General features: G+C 46.2%; 1 protein-coding gene across 4 annotated transcripts in view; it reads right to left on the reverse strand.

Annotated features, from left to right (window-relative positions):
• The window catches only part of LCA5 (lebercilin LCA5), an 87,857-nt gene that overhangs the window by 32,087 nt on the left and 38,184 nt on the right, over positions 1-17,586 (reverse strand). For 3 of the 4 annotated variants that reach the window (XM_063916866.1, XM_063916863.1, XM_063916867.1), the window contains exon 2: positions 2,027-2,394. In XM_063916866.1, coding sequence (XP_063772936.1) covers positions 2,027-2,381 — 355 coding nt within the window. In that variant the 5' untranslated portion in view covers positions 2,382-2,394. Of the gene's footprint in view, positions 1-2,026; positions 2,395-13,142; positions 13,333-17,586 lie in introns of all 4 variants that reach the window. The other variant, XM_063916864.1, reaches the window with a different exon arrangement.

Raw genomic sequence — 17,586 nt, forward strand, 5'->3', positions numbered from 1 at the left:
TGATATGTGATTAAGAAGTCCGCTGAGTGCCATACTTTTGGAGGATATATATATATATATCTATATATATATATATATATATATATATCTATATATATATATATCTATATATATATATATATATATATATAGATATATAGATATATAGATATATAGATATATAGATATATATATATATATATATACATACATACAGGTTGAGTATCCCTTATCCAAAATGCTTGGGACCAGAGGTATTTTGGATATGGGATTTTTCCGTATTTTGGAATAATTGCATACCATAATGAGAGATCATGGTGATGGGACCTAAATCTAAGCACAGAATGCATTTATGTTACATATACATCTTATACAAACAGCCTGAAGATAATTTTAGCCAATATTTTTTATAACTTTGTGCATTAAACAAAGTGTATCTACAGTCACACAATTCATTTATGTTTCATATACACCTTATATACACAGTCTGAAGGTCATTTAATACGATATTATTAATAACTTTGTGTATTAAACAAAGTTTGTGTACATTGAGCCATCAGAAAACAAAGGTTTCACTATCTCAGTCTCACTCAAAAAAGGCTGTATTTCGGAATATTCCGTATTTCGGAATATATGGATATGGGATACTCAACCTGTATATATATATATATATATATATATATATATATATATATATATATATATATATATATACGCGCACACACACACACACACACACACACACACACACATGCGTGCATCAAAGGAAACCCCCCTTCCGAATCCTGCTTTTGCCCCTTGCGGGGGGTGGTTGCTGGTGGGGGGGCCCCCTGTCTTGGGTGCCCTGGGGCCCCCAAGGGCTTAATCCGGCCCTGCTGTGGAGCCTATATTAAACGGATTTAAGTAAATCCGACCTGTGCTCCCTGCCCTGGTGGATATAGTGGGGTCCCTGTGCAGTACAGTGTCCACGCCAGCGGCGCGTTCAGTCTCCTGGGACCGCGATTTACCGGCGGGTCCCACCTGAGGGACCCTCTTACCTTCTCCCTGATGCGCAACCACGCAATCCAGAAGAGCGTCAGCGGTGTGTGCCTGAAGTCCGGTGCGCCTCCGCTACAAGTACCCGGGAACCAGGCCGCGGGAGTATGCAGCACTGCTGGGGGAGGTGATAGAGCCGCAGCACAGCATGCCCGAATGACATAGAAGGTGCTGCGGCCCTTGAAGTCTTCTTAAAAAGCTCTTCCCCTGTTCGTGACCTGCTCTGCAGGCACCAACTTACAAACTGAGCTGAGCTCCAGTGCCTGGAGGAGGGGCTATAGAGGAGGCGGTGCAATGCATCCTGGGAACAGTAAAAGATTTAGCCTGTTGGTGCCTCGGATCAAGATCCAACTCTACACCCCCCTGATGTTATTCCCTATGGAATACCAGTGTACCCCGCTGAAGCACCGGCTGAGCCCTGAGGTGTGGTGCAACTGTTGGTAAAGAGGATGATGGTTTAGGTCAGAGAATGAAAAACACAAATGGTTAGAGGGCCTTGCTCGTAAGAGCTTACAATCTATAGTGGAGAAACAGACAAGGGTGACACAGAAGAGATGGACTGTGAGTGAGGAGCATTGAGTAGTGGTTTCGGATGAGAGCAGGAAGGCTTTAGTAAAAACGTGATTTCCAAGAGCCCGTTTGAAGCAAGCAAGAGAGGAAGATAGTCTGATAGGGAGAGGGAAAGAGTTCCAATGGTGGGGAGCAGCCAGGCGAAGACTTGAAGGAGGTAATCAGTTGGAAGTAGAGGTGTCAGTCGTGGGTGGACAAGAGTCTGGAGGGAGATGCACTTCATAATGTAGGGGGGAGGGGAATGCTTGAGGGATTTGTAGGTGAATGTGAGCAGTAAAAGGATAACACCAAGAAATAATTCTTTAGCAGACTTTGTTTTTATCTGAATGTTAAAAGTTTATATAAAACAACTGAAAACTTCTATCAAAGGATATTCATTACAGTAAATAATAGTATGTACCGTACATTTATAAATGAAGAAAAACATTTATAGAACACTTACACTGTTTATGAACTGGCGTAACAGAACTGGCTTTGTACTCTGCTCTTTTTTCACGAGGCCACATGGATTTGGAGCTGGGCGTTGGGGATCGGTCAGATCCATATGTTGTGTTGTCCTCGTCATCAGAATAATAGGAGTCACTCATCTTATCATTATCAGGACTATTATTTGGAGCGTTCCTTGTTCTTCCCCTGTCAGCTATAGCCATATCCCCATCACTTTTCATATTGCCGCTTATATTTTTCTTAGTGTTATAAGTCTGTTTGCTGGCAGAGTCCCGGACAGAAGCAACCATTCCTGTAGGTCCATCAGTCTCGTCATATTGAGAGTTTGGGCTCCTGCTACTCATGTCCATGAGCTATACATTTCTGTAAATAAAATAAATGTACTTGTTATAAAAATCACCAGAGTATAAATATATATTGTGAGTATACTGCAGAGGGAAACTATGGCAATAGGATCTGAAACTTATGCTGGGCATACACTGTCCAATTATATTGCCATGACCAATCAGCAATTATTGGTCTGTCTGACATGCAAGATCGTCCAGCATGTCCGATAGATGCCTTGGCTGTCTGTCTGACATTTCCCCTGTTCCTTCATGGGGAGGAACAGGGCAACATTTCTTCTCCACGGACGGAAAGCAGATACACTGAAATATCTCACATTAATGCTGGGAACACACTTGTAGATATATCTACTGACAGACCGGAACGTGTGTTGTGCATACACACTGCCCGATCTGTCGGGACTGACGTCACGAACTGGGCGGGCATTTATATGCGCCAGCCCAGTTGTGCTGTCAATCACTGCCGGCGTCTGCAGCAAGCGTACGGGCAGTCGGCTGACCGCCCGTACACACAGCACGATGCACCATTATATCGTTAGATATTTTGGCCGTCGATTGTGCTGCAGGGCCAACGCGATACGTCTGAACAACGGCGTTCACAGACATATCGCTAGTACACCCTGGCCGACGGACCTGCGATATATCGGCCATTCAATAGAACGTCCGATATATCGGCCAGTGTGTTATGGATACGATATCTAATGGGCTTCAGTTTGTCAGGTAAAATGAATGGCACATAACATGGAAAGTTCGTTGATGCATTAGTGCTGTCACAAAAAGTTTGTGTTGCAAGGTATGCAGAAAAACAAAACTACGCTAAAGAGCTTCAAGATAACGGATCTATAGTAAGCTTTTAAAAAAGTTTTAGTTTTCAATTTTTAATGCACTCATGTTCCAACATGACAGAAAAATAAATAAAAACAACATATTTAATTATGAATTAAATATAGGGAGAGATGTTTATAGAGCAAAAAAGCAATGCTTAAGGCAAGCCTATGCCCTTTTTTCATTATTATATTGGTTAGTTTGCTAAAAGGCATAGAATGCCCAAAACATTGCTATTTGTTTAATAAACACTTTGGTGCTAAAACAATAAAAATTAAAATGCAGAAATGTAAATAAATTGATATGTATATCAGATAGATTACTGGTGCAGCTCCTAGATCCAGGTTAAATTTATATAACCTAAAAATCTGCACTAATATAATAGAGGCGGTAATAAATAATATTTCCACCAAATATGGATTAAAGTATATATTTTCCACCAAAAGCAGCACAATAATTCACTCCCAGAGATCAGTATCTCAATAATAAAAAACAACTATTTATGACACACAATAAAATATACACAAGTGATATAACCCAAATAACACAACAGCTTCCTGAAGCTATCTGGTGGGTTATGCAGAATGGCTGTAATATGTTCCATGTTATATACTGTCTATATGTTATTAATGAGGGTAGGTATAAGGAAGGGTCTGTTCATTTCTAAGCTAGGGCAATCACCACATCTTTTCAGTAACCGCTACCCTGTGAGCTACTGACTGCATTCATCAACCAACCAAAGAACTAATTATTTACTGCTCATCCTTGCTATTCTTCTATTTCTATGACTTAGTACACGGAACCTCAATGAAGAAGTCAATTTCTGAAAAGCATTGTAACGATTGTGAGAATTTCCCTTAGTTGCAAATAAGCGGACCTTGGTTCTCTGCAGTCTTCATAATTATATGTTCACTGAAGAAAGGTAACATCTGGATTATATAAAGGGGGGGGGGGGGGGGGTGAGGGGCGTGGTCTGGGGTCTGAAGGAGGCAGACGTGATTGAAGTGAGCTCCTTAGACCCAAAGCCTAAATTGCCTTTTCCCCTTGTGTCTGCGCCTCCAAGGCCACCCCATTTCAACTGCTGCCCTCCTGGTGCCCCCCGGCTGAGACCCCTGAGGTACCGCGGAATCGGGGAGCAGTTTTAACTGCTCCAGCGGATTGCGGCCTGCAGGGTTGGACGAAGCCGGGGCCTCAATTTGAGCAATAGGCCGGGGACGGCTCCGGGACCCGCTGCTCGGACCGTGAGCACCTACCGGAGCTATAAAAACTCTCCTGCCGCTTGCCGCGGCTAGTGGTTTCCTACCTGCTCTCGGCTCCCAGCGCGGCGAGGACCCGGCGGCTCGTCAGACGGGACGACGGAGGAAGACGCCCGGCGGCCATCTTTAGTTCAGTGAAAGGTACTGTAACGTGCCTTCACTGCAGCTGTAGCACTGTACATAAAAGAAAGAGGGGGGACCCACAAAGCTGGGCCATATAGGCTTGCTCTCATTACACAATACGAAATATTATAAAAACAATCAATACTCCCCCCACCCATCCATCCATTTAATAATTCTATATATTTGCTGGCTATCTCCTTACCCAGTGGCCTGGGGCACTGTAAATACACCCCGATCGGGCTATATCAGAAGCACCACCACTACAAGTGAAAGAATGGGCCCTTAGGGTAGCATCAGGCAGGCATGCTCGAGGCTAAGACCACGAGGGGGGTTCTTGCACAACGACGGCCCTCATGCTACATAATACAGAGGAAATGTGAAAGTGTAATTCTACACTGCTTTATCTATAGACCGATCTCATGGTGAAAGGGATAAAGAAAAAAAAGAAGGCCAAGACTAAGCCGGACGAGATCCCACCCCCCGCGAACCGACGTTCATCAGATCTCCGTAAGTTCCTAACTTCTCCAACCTCCACCCCCTCTGCTCCTTCTAACGTCCCGACCTTCTCGAGTGTACACGACCCGGTGGACGACATGGCCTCCCCTGGGACTCCAGAGCCCTCACAGGCCCTCTTCCTATCTGCGGAGATAAGTGAAATATTGTCTCATGTACGATCACTTCCTACGAAACAAGACCTCTCAGCCTTGGAGACCCGTCTACTATCCACCATCATTCAGGAAGTGACAGCGCTCCGACAAGATATGTCTCAAATCGCGACTCGAGTTGATGTCCTGGAACGCCATGAATCGTCTACTGTGGACTCTTTGACTAAATTTCGGGAAGTGCTATCTCACCAACGGGACGATATCTCCTTCTTAAAGTCGCGCATTGAGGACATGGATAATCGCGGCCGGCGAAATAATATTAGAGTCAGGGGCCTGCCGGAGAACGTCCAGCAAACAGACCTGGTAGACGCATTATCTAAGATATTTGGGGAACTTATTGACCTGGACCCGAACAAAGACATTATATTCGATAGAGCACACAGAGCCCTTCGTCATCGAGGCTTGCCCTCCGACAGACCACGGGACGTGATTTGTAGGCTCCACTATTACGCCCAAAAAGAGGATATAATGAGGTTGGCCCGTCAATTAGACAGCATTGAATTTCAAGGCGACAAGATTCAACTATTCCCTGACCTTGCCTGGTCAACCTTACAACAACGTCGCGCCTTGAAACCTCTTACAGACTCCCTCAGGAAGCTCGAGCTGAAATACAGATGGGGCTTTCCATTCTCCCTCCAGGTCTCTCACGGCGGAAAAAATAAGATTTTACTTACCGATAAATCTATTTCTCGTAGTCCGTAGTGGATGCTGGGGACTCCGTCAGGACCATGGGGATTAGCGGCTCCGCAGGAGACAGGGCACAAAAATAAAGCTTTAGGATCAGGTGGTGTGCACTGGCTCCTCCCCCTATGACCCTCCTCCAAGCCTCAGTTAGGATACTGTGCCCGGACGAGCGTACACAATAAGGAAGGATTTTGAATCCCGGGTAAGACTCATACCAGCCACACCAATCACACCGTACAACTTGTGATCTGAACCCAGTTAACAGTATGACAACGTAGGAGCCTCTGAACAGACGGCTCACAACAAGAACAACCCGATTTTTTTGTAACAATAACTATGTACAAGTATTGCAGACAATCCGCACTTGGGATGGGCGCCCAGCATCCACTACGGACTACGAGAAATAGATTTATCGGTAAGTAAAATCTTATTTTCTCTAACGTCCTAGTGGATGCTGGGGACTCCGTCAGGACCATGGGGATTATACCAAAGCTCCCAAACGGGCGGGAGAGTGCGGATGACTCTGCAGCACCGAATGAGAGAACTCCAGGTCCTCTTTAGCCAGGGTATCAAATTTGTAGAATTTTACAAACGTGTTCTCCCCCGACCACGTAGCTGCTCGGCAGAGTTGTAATGCCGAGACCCCTCGGGCAGCCGCCCAGGATGAGCCCACCTTCCTTGTGGAATGGGCCTTAACAGATTTAGGCTGTGGCAGGCCTGCCACAGAATGTGCAAGTTGAATTGTGCTACAAATCCAACGAGCAATCGTCTGCTTAGAAGCAGGAGCACCCAGCTTGTTGGGTGCATACAGTATAAACAGCGAGTCAGATTTTCTGACTCCAGCCGTCCTTGAAATATATATTTTCAATGCCCTGACAACGTCCAGCAACTTGGAATCCTCCAAATCGCTAGTAGCCGCAGGCACCACAATAGGCTGGTTCAGGTGAAACGCTGACACCACCTTAGGCAGAAAATGAGGACGCGTCCGCAGTTCTGCCCTGTCCGAATGGAAAATCAGATATGGGCTTTTATACGATAAAGCCGCCAATTCTGACACTCTCCTGGCTGAAGCCAGAGCCAGTAGCATGGTTACTTTCCATGTAAGATATTTCAAATCAACAGATTTGAGTGGCTCAAACCAATGGGATTTGAGAAAATCCAAAACTACATTAAGGTCCCACGGAGCCACTGGGGGCACAACCGGGGGCTGTATATGTAGTACTCCTTTTACAAAAGTCTGGACTTCAGGAACTGAAGCCAATTCTTTCTGGAAGAAAATCGACAGGGCCGAAATTTGAACCTTAATGGACCCCAACTTGAGGCCCATAGACAATCCTGTTTGCAGGAAATGTAGGAATCGACCCAATTGAAATTCCTCCGTGGGGGCCTTCCTGGCCTCACACCACGCAACATATTTTCTCCAAATGCGGTGATAATGTTGTGCAGTCACCTCCTTCCTGGCTTTAACCAGTGTAGGAATGACCTCTTCTGGAATGCCTTTTTCCCTTAGAATTCGGCGTTCAACCGCCACGCCGTCAAACGCAGCCGCGGTAAGTCTTGGAATAGACACGGTCCCTGCTGAATCAGGACCCGTCTTAGAGGTAGAGGCCACGGATTTTCCGTGAGCATCTCCTGAAGTTCCGGGTACCAAGTTCTTCTTGGCCAATCCGGAGCCACGAGTATCGTTCTTACTCCCCTTTGCCGTATAATTCTCAGTACTTTGGGTATGAGAGGCAGGAGGAGGAAACACATACACTGACTGGAACACCCACGGTGTTACCAGAGCGTCCACAGCTATTGCCTGAGGGTCTCTTGACCTGGCGCAATACCTGTCCAGTTTTTTGTTGAGGCGAGACGCCATCATATCCACCTTTGGTTTTTCCCAACGGTTCACAATCATGTGGAAGACTTCTGGATGAAGTCCCCACTCTCCCGGGTGTAGATCGTGTCTGCTGAGGAAGTCTGCTTCCCAGTTGTCCACTCCCGGAATGAACACTGCTGACAGTGCTATCACATGATCTTCCGCCCAGCGAAGAATCCTTGCAGCTTCTGCCATTGCTCTCCTGCTTCTTGTGCCGCCCTGTCTGTTTACGTGGGCGACTGCCGTGATGTTGTCTGACTGGATCAACACCGGCTGACCCCGAAGCAGGGGTTTTGCCAGGCTTAGAGCATTGTAAATCGCTCTTAGCTCCAGTATATTTATGTGAAGAGACATCTCCAGGCTTGACCATACTCCCTGGAAGTTTCTTCCCTGTGTGACCGCTCCCCAGCCTCTCAGACTGGCATCCGTGGTCACCAGGACCCAGTCCTGTATGCCGAATCTGCGGCCTTCTAACAGATGAGCACTCTGCAACCACCACAGAAGAGACACCCTTGTCCGTGGCGATAAGGTTATCCGCTGATGCATCTGCAGATGCGATCCGGACCATTTGTCCAGTAGATCCCACTGAAAAGTTCGTGCGTGGAATCTGCCGAATGGGATTGCTTCGTAAGAAGCCACCATCTTTCCCAGGACTCTTGTGCATTGATGCACAGACACTTTTCCTGGTTTTAGGAGGTTCCTGACAAGTTCGGATAACTCCTTGGCTTTCTCCTCCGGAAGAAACACCTTTTTCTGAACCGTGTCCAGAATCATTCCCAGGAACAGCAGACGTGTTGTCGGGGTCAACTGAGATTTTGGGAAATTCAGAATCCACCCGTGTTGTTGCAGCACTACTTGGGTTAGTGCTACTCCGTCCTCCAGCTGTTCTCTGGACCTTGCCCTTATCAGGAGATCGTCCAAGTAAGGGATAATTAATACGCCTCTTCTTCACAGAAGAATCATCATTTCGGCCATTACCTTGGTAAAGACCCGAGGTGCCGTGGACAATCCAAACGTCAGCGTCTGAAACTGATAATGACAGTTTTGCACCACGAACCTGAGGTACCCTTGATGTGAAGGGCAAATTGGGACATGCAGGTAAGCATCTTTTATGTCCAGGGACACCATAAAGTCCCCTTCTTCCAGATTCGCTATCACTGCTCTGAGTGATTCCATCTTGAACTTGAATTTTTGTATGTACAGGTTCAAAGATTTCAGATTTAGAATAGGTCTTACCGAGCCGTCCGGCTTCGGTACCACAAATAGCGTGGAGTAATACCCCTTTCCCTGTTGTAGGAGGGGTACCTTGACTATCACCTGCTGAGAAAACAGCTTGTGAATGGCTTCCAATACCGTCGCCCTGTCTGAGGGAGACGTTGGCAAAGCAGACTTTAGGAACCGGCGAGGGGGAGACTTCTCGAATTCCAACCTGTAACCCTGAGATACTACCTGCAGGATCCAGGGGTCCACCTGTGAGCAAGCCCACTGCGCGCTGAAATTCTTGAGTCGACCCCCCACCGCTCCTGAGTCCGCTTGTAAAGCCCCAGCGTCATGCTGAGGGCTTTGCAGAACCCGCGGAGGGCTTCTGTTCCTGGGAAGGGGCTGCTTGCTGCCCTCTCTTACCCTTTCCTCTGCCTCGGGGCAGATATGACTGTCCTTTTGCCCGCTTGTTCTTATAGGACCGAAAGGACTGCAGCTGAAAAGACGGTGTCTTTTTCTGTTGGGAGGGGGTCTGAGGTAAAAAGGTGGATTTCCCGGCAGTTGCCGTGGCCACCAAATCCGATAGACCGACGCCAAATAATTCCTCCCCTTTATACGGCAATACTTCCATATGCCGTTTGGAATCCGCATCACCTGACCACTGTCGTGTCCATAAACTTCTTCTGGCAGATATGGACATCGCACTTACTCTCGATGCCAGAGTGCAAATATCCCTCTGAGCATCTCGCATATAAAGAAAAGCATCCTTTAATTGCTCTAAAGTCTGTAAAATACTGTCCCTATCCAGGGTATCAATATTTTCAGTCAGGGAATCCGACCAGACCACTCCAGCACTGCACATCCAGGCTGAGGCGATGGCTGGTCGCAGTATAACACCAGTATGTGTGTATATACTTTTTAGAGTAGTTTCCAGCCTCCTATCAGCTGGATCCTTGAGGGCGGCCGTATCAGGAGACGGTAACGCCACTTGTTTTGATAAGCGTGTGAGCGCCTTATCCACCTTAGGGGGTGTTTCCCAGCGCGCCCTAACCTCCGGCGGGAAAGGGTATAATGCCAATAACTTTTTAGAAATTAGCCCTTTTCTATCTGGGTTAACCCACGCTTCATCACATACATCATTCAATTCCTCTGATTCAGGAAAAACTACAGGTAGTTTTTTCACCCCCCACATAATACCCCTTTTTGTGGTACTTGTAGTATCAGAGATATGCAAAGTCTCCTTCATTGCCGTGATCATATAACGTGTGGCCCTACTGGAAAATACGTTTGTTTCTTCACCGTCGACACTAGATTCAGTGTCCGTGTCTGGGTCTGTATCGACCGACTGGAGGTAAAGGGCGTTTTACAGCCCCTGACGGTGTCTGAGACGCCTGGGCAGGTACCAACTGGTTTGACGGCCGTCTCATGTCGTCAACTGATTTTTGTAATGTACTGACATTATCACGTAATTCCATAAACAAAGCCATCCATTCCGGTGTCGACTCCCTAGGGGGTGACATCACCATTACCGGCAATTGCTCTGCCTCCACACCAACATCGTCCTCATACATGTCGACACACACGTACTGACACACAGCAGACACACAGGGAATGCTCTATTGAAGACAGGACCCCACTAGCCCTTTGGGGAGACAGAGGGAGAGTTTGCCAGCACACACCCAAGCGCTATAATATATATGGGAACAACCCTATATAAGTGTTGTATCCTTATAGCAGCTTAAATATATTAATATCGCCAAAAAAAGTGCCCCCCCTCTCTGTTTTACCCTGTTTCTGTAGTGCAGTGCAGGGGAGAGTCCTGGGAGCCTTCCTCACAGCGGAGCTGAGCAGGAAAATGGCGCTGTGTGCTGAGGAGAATAAGCCCCGCCCCCTATTTCGGCGGGCTCTTCTCCGGAATCTGTGAGATCTGGCAGGGGTTAAATACATCCATATAGCCTCAAAGGGCTATATGTGATGTATTTTTAGCCATAAAAAGGTATTATATATTGCTGCCCAGGGCGCCCCCCCAACGCCCTGCACCCTCCGTGACCGCTGTGTGAAGTGTGCTGACAACAATGGCGCACAGCTGCAGTGCTGTGCGCTACCTCAGGAAGACTGAAAAGTCTTCTGCCGCCTGCTTCTGGACCTCTTCCATCTTCGGCATCTGCAAGGGGGGTCGGCGGCGCGGCTCCGGGACGAACCCCAGGGTGAGACCTGTGTTCCGACTCCCTCTGGAGCTAATGGTGTCCAGTAGCCTAAGAAGCCAATCCATCCTGCACGCAGGTGAGTTCACTTCTCTCCCCTAAGTCCCTCGATGCAGTGAGCCTGTTGCCAGCAGGACTCACTGAAAATAAAAAACCTAAAAACTTTTTCTAAGCAGCTCTTTAGGAGAGCCACCTAGATTGCACCCTGCTCGGACGGGCACAAAAACCTAACTGAGGCTTGGAGGAGGGTCATAGGGGGAGGAGCCAGTGCACACCACCTGATCCTAAAGCTTTATTTTTGTGCCCTGTCTCCTGCGGAGCCGCTAATCCCCATGGTCCTGACGGAGTCCCCAGCATCCACTAGGACGTTAGAGAAATTGCGAGTCTTTCTAGACCTTCGGACTTACAGGCTTTCTTCACGATCCTGGGTATCCCCCCGGTCCCGACTCCTGACTGGGACTCCTTTCACCACCTTCCGGAATTGCCTGTTGTTCTCCCTCCAGATGACGCGTGGCAGCAAGTTCGCACCCCGCGGCTGCGGGGATCCACTCCTGGCCCACGACTTTCGAAGCCTCCTTGAATGAGATGCCTCATCCCGAATGGATACAAATTTGCTTGCTGAATATGTTATACATTGAGTTTTTCTCTTTCTTTATAGTGCAATGTGTTGTTCACCAATGTGATCGGTTTTTGTTTTTGTTTGTATTCTCTTTTTTCCCTTTTATCTCTTGTTGTTTTTGTTTATGCAGATGGATAACAGTGTACAGACACTAAAGCCTATTTGAAACCCGACTTGATAATTAGAGGTTTGTCTGTACGCTCTTATGCCAATATATATACTCACATATATGTATGCTTTATTTTTCATGTTTCACATATGCCTAGTGCACACCTCGGTAATACCGTATATTTAACGAGTTTCTATTTTGGGAGAGGTCGTTGTCCTGAGCCCCCCGCAGGACCCCAATATGCTGCATCCCCTGTTTCTTTGGACTGGGAGCCGGCAGGATTCCGCTCCTGTCCTTCTTGCAGCAGTTTTGGTAGTAATACCACTTATGTTTACAGTTAAAGTACTTTTTGGCGGGGATTCCCCCGCCGCAGCTTTTTCTTTCTATTTCTTTGCTCTTCCTTTTTTCCTATCTCCCCCCCCCTGTTATCTTTCCCTTACCTTTCCCAGGGTCTGCCGAAGAAAAGACTATCGTGAAACGATTGGACCTGACTGATAATGGGGGTGAGTGATTTACACGTAACTACCCTTAATGTCAAAGGGCTGAATGTCCCTGAAAAAAGGTCTAAACTTCTTAAATGACTTAGAGACGAGAAAATAGACGTTGCTTTTATTCAGGAAACACACTTCAAGATGGGACACGCGCCGTCCCTAAAATGCCACTATTACCCGCATGTTTTCCTGTCCAATAATTCGGCTGGTAAGACACTAGGTGTAGCCATCCTACTTGCCCGCCATCTGCCTGTCCTCAATGTAGCCTCCCACAGAATAGCTGAAGGTAGGGGGTTGTTGGTGAAATGCGACATACATGGCCAACGTTTCTCTTCCTTAAACATATATGCCCCTAACGCTAAACAACCCTCCTTTTTATCCTCAGTTCTAGAAGACGCGGAATCTCTATTGGAGGGGGTGGTGGTGATGGGAGGTGATCTGAATTGGACCCTGGATCCTCGCCAGGACAATTCTAAAAAGATCTCCTGCAAGCCAGAAAGGGAGCATAGGGGAGTGAGACGTACTCTGCTCGACCACCAGCTGATCGACACTTGGAGATTGACACACCCTACTGATATAGATTACACCCATTTCTCACACCCACACCAGACATATTCCAGGATTGATTACTTATTTTTGAGTCACCGACACTTACACCTTCTGTCTGATGCCTCTATAGGACAGATTGTATGGTCCGATCATGCCCCAGTCAACCTTACCATACGCTTACCTCCCAACGCACATCACCAATGGTCCTGGCGTTTCAACGACACTTTCTTACAAGATGCAGACTGTAAGTCCCGAATTGATAACGCTCTGGACTCTTATATTTGTACCAATGACTTAGACGACATCTCCAAAGTCTCAGTATGGGAAGCACACAAATGTGTCATCAGGGGGGTTTGTGTTCAAATAGGATCCTTTCGCAAAAAGCAGAGAGAGAAACTCAGAGAGGATTTACTGTCTAAAATACAATCTCTAGAGCTTCTACATAAAAAATCCCAATCCCCACAACACTACGCCGATCTCGAAACTGCTAGGGCAGCTCTGAATAAGTTACTCTCCGATAGAGTCAAGTTTTCCTATCGGAAGTGCCGTAGCAGATACTATCAATGGGGCAACAAGCCTGGAAAATTACTGGCTAAAGCACTTAGAGAACAACGTGCTCTTACCTTCATTCATACAATCAAAGACAATCATGGTCAACCCCACCACCAGACATCTCACATAGCCAGGGCCTTCAAGACATATTACTCTACTCTGTATAACCTCTCCGGCCCAACCGGCAGAATTGACAGGTCGTCCCATCAAAAAGCCATAGCTGACTATTTAAGGACCTTACATTTCCCTACACTGACCGCTACAGAAGTGGAAGATCTAGACGCCCCTTTTTCCACTGAGGAGGTTCAGAGAGTTATTGAATCCTCTCCTAATGGCAAGAGTCCCGGCCCCGACGGATATACTATTGCCTATTACAAAGCTTTTAAAGACAAATTAATCCCCATACTCACGAGAGCCTTTAACACTATATCTGACCAATCGCCCTTCTCCCCACAATCTCTCGAAGCCCATATTGCAGTTCTACCCAAAGAGGGTAAAGACCCCAGTCTATGCTCCAGCTACCGCCCAATCTCTCTATTAAATATTGATATAAAGCTTTTCGCTAAATTGATCGCAAACCGCCTTAAACTACTGTTGCCTGGCCTGATACATGGAGATCAAGCTGGGTTTGTCTTAGGGCGAGAAGCCAGGGACAATACCACCAAAGTGCTCAGCATGATCCACTATGCAGGTCAGCTCTCATCCCCATCTATCCTACTGTCAACAGATGCAGAAAAAGCTTTTGACAGAGTGGACTGGGATTTTATGGCCGGAATATTGAGACATCTGGGACTTGGTGGCATCTGTCTCCACAGAGTCCTATCCCTCTATACCTCCCCATCCGCCAAAATTAGGATTAATGGCACCCTTTCTGACTCCTTTCCAATTTTCAACGGTACGCGACAGGGATGCCCGCTATCCCCATTGCCCTTTGTCCTCTGCATGGAAGCACTGGCCCGAAGCATTAGGGCTAACCCAAATATTTCGGGCTTGTTAGTAAGGGTGACCGAATACAAATTGGCATTATATGCCGATGATCTACTCGCAATAATCACGAATCCGGTCACCTCTCTGCCAAATTTAATGGTGGAGTTTGAGAAGTTTGGAGTCCTCTCTAACTTCAAAATAAATTATTCCAAATCTATTGCTATGAACTTAACTACACCTCCTGCTATAGTAGAAAGCCTGAAACAAGCCTTCCCCTTCACCTGGCATGATCATAAATTAAAATATTAGGGGGTGTTACTGACCAATGACTTATCCAAAGTGTTCTCCCTAAATTTTAAACCCTTATTGTCTAGGCTTCGTTTAGACTTCCTGTTATGGAAAAAGCTGAGACTGTCCTGGTTCGGAAGGATCAACGTAGTAAAAATGAATGCCCTCCCCAGGATTTTATTCTTTCTCCAGACCCTTCCGATACACATCCCCCTGCTATGGCTTCGAGACGTCCAGAGGCTTATCCGTACATTTGTATGGGGTGGAAATACACCTAGATTTAAACATGATACTTTGTTCAGGAGAAAACATCAAGGGGGGCAACAACTCCCACATATCCCTAACTATTACCACGCAGTACACCTGAACAGGATAATGGAATTGACACGTGCCAAGGATCGCAAACAATGGGTCCTCCTAGAGGAGGGCTGTCTCCCATATTATATAGAAATTGCACCTTGGCTCCCTACCCTCCCGAAGGTGTCACACCCCACGGTTTCTCCCACGCTCAGATTATGGGCCAAGCTGAGATCCCAGAGTTATATATCCTCCAAATGGTCCCCCTTAACCTCTTTTCTTTATAACTCCGAATTTGCCCCGGGCCTTCAAGGGACTGCTTTCACCCCATGGACGGAAGCTGGGATCTTTAGAGTCGGTCAGCTGGTGAGCTCCTTTTCAGATGTTCAGTCCTCTTGGAACCTACACAGTGCTGAGTTTTGGAGGTTCCTGCAGGTCCACCATTTCATATCATCTCCCAAGAACTTCTCTGATGTAACTAGAGACCTCACTGGATTTGAGAGACTATGTATCTCCCCCAGTACACCCACACATACAATTTCACAAATTGGAATATGGGTGTGGGTATAAATAATGATACAGATATGAATATGGGCCCGTTCACTGTATTTCTGTCATCAGTAAAGTTTATAAGTGAAGAGCATAATATCAAAACAGCATCAATGAATGGGAAAGAGATAGAAGAAAAAAGGAGAAGAGAGAAGAGGAAAAGAGGATGAGCAAGGAAAGGTTAGGGTGGGCAGGGTCAGGTGTGACGGTCTGCATGGTGCGGGCAGACTGTTTGGGGAGCGTATGGGTGATCTCCACCAATCCTGAGTCTGGGCCATAGTACAGAAACAGCGTTGTTTACACGTTGATTATGGAAAATTTCTTCCCACAACCTCCTACCTTCTTGGCTTCCTGGGAAAGGGAATTGTCGGGGCTACCTACTCAAATTAACTGGGAATCCGTGTTTAGGAACGCTCAGGCGAGTTCTTTATGCATTTCGACACTAGAGACCCTATATAAACTTATATATAGGTGGTATAGGACCCCTCGTGTTCTCAATAGAATGTTTCCCTCTCTTTCGAATATGTGTTGGAGATGCAAAAATGCCCCGGGGAGTTTTATACATATTTGGTGGGATTGCCCTCTTATAACTCCATTTTGGACAGAAGTATTTAAATGCACCGAACAGATAGTAGGTGACGAAATCCCGAGAGACCCAGATTTCTGGATCCTTAATCACACCCCCGCAGGATCACACCCCTACAAACATTCCCTGTTAAGACACCTTTGCAACGCTGCTAAAGCGGTGATCCCAATTCTTTGGAGATCTACCTCTCCACCCTCAATTAAAATGTGGTTCACAAAGATTGATCACTTTTTGGACATGGAAGACCTGGTTTCCTTCTCATCCGGGAAAACAGTTAACTTCATAGCTATTTGGTTTCCCTGGTACGACTTTAAAGACACATCGCAATATCGGTCCTATATTGCGACATAACCCCCCTCATGTGGGTGAACGGGCCCATATTCATATCTGTATCATTATTTATACCCACACCCATATTCCAACAACGCTGTTTCTGTACTATGGCCCAGACTCAGGATTGGTGGAGATCACCCATACACTCCCCAAACAGTCTGCCCGCACCATGCAGACCGTCACACCTGACCCTGCCCACCCTAACCTTTCCTTGCTCATCCTCTTTTCCTCTTCTCTCTTCTCCTTTTTTCTTCTATCTCTTTCGCATTCATTGATGCTGTTTTGATATTATGCTCTTCACTTATAAACTTTAATGATGACAGAAATACAGACAGATATTCATCGACTAAGGGCGCTCTATGTGTGATGTACTGATGGATATATGCTACGGGATATTTTGTATGCCCTCCTTTTGTTTTTGAAAATGTTTCTGTAACGTTCTTGAATACTGCTTTGACTAATAAAAACAGTTTACACAAAAAAAAAAAGGTGGGTGTGTGTGTGTGTGTGTGTGTGTGTGTGTGCGCGCGCGCGCGTGCGTGTGTATCTATCTATCTATCTGTATATATATCTATATCTAAAAAACAAAAGATGAGAATAGGCGCCTCCTAGTGCATTAACTCACATAAACATGTGACCTCCACCTTAAATAACACCCTGGTGAATTCAAGGTGTACCTTGTATGGTGGAATTCCAACCACCTAAATGAATCGCAAAATACCATGTATTTCAGTGTGTAATGGGGATATTTTTCATCACGATAATCCTGGTGGTGCTTTTCCCAAGTTTGTATCTCACATAAAACAGGATAAAAGCAAAAAGGGACCAATGGTGCAATATGTTTCATAAAACACATTTATTTCAAAAAATTGGTCATAAATAAAAGTGGTTGCCCGTACAATATGAAAGATAAAAGACAGCTTATCTGTTATTAGTCGTCCATACGATAAAACACTCAACGCGTTTCGTCCTTTGCCCACGGCCTGGACTTCCTCAGGAGTATAGTGATACATGCTACACTGATCCTATATTTATACCCATATCAATCTTTCAATCAAACAGGAAATTGATGGCTATCAGTTTCCCGGAAGTG

The sequence above is a fragment of the Pseudophryne corroboree genome, chromosome 4 (genome assembly GCF_028390025.1).
Source record: "Pseudophryne corroboree isolate aPseCor3 chromosome 4, aPseCor3.hap2, whole genome shotgun sequence".
NCBI classification, from domain to species: domain Eukaryota; kingdom Metazoa; phylum Chordata; class Amphibia; order Anura; family Myobatrachidae; genus Pseudophryne; species Pseudophryne corroboree.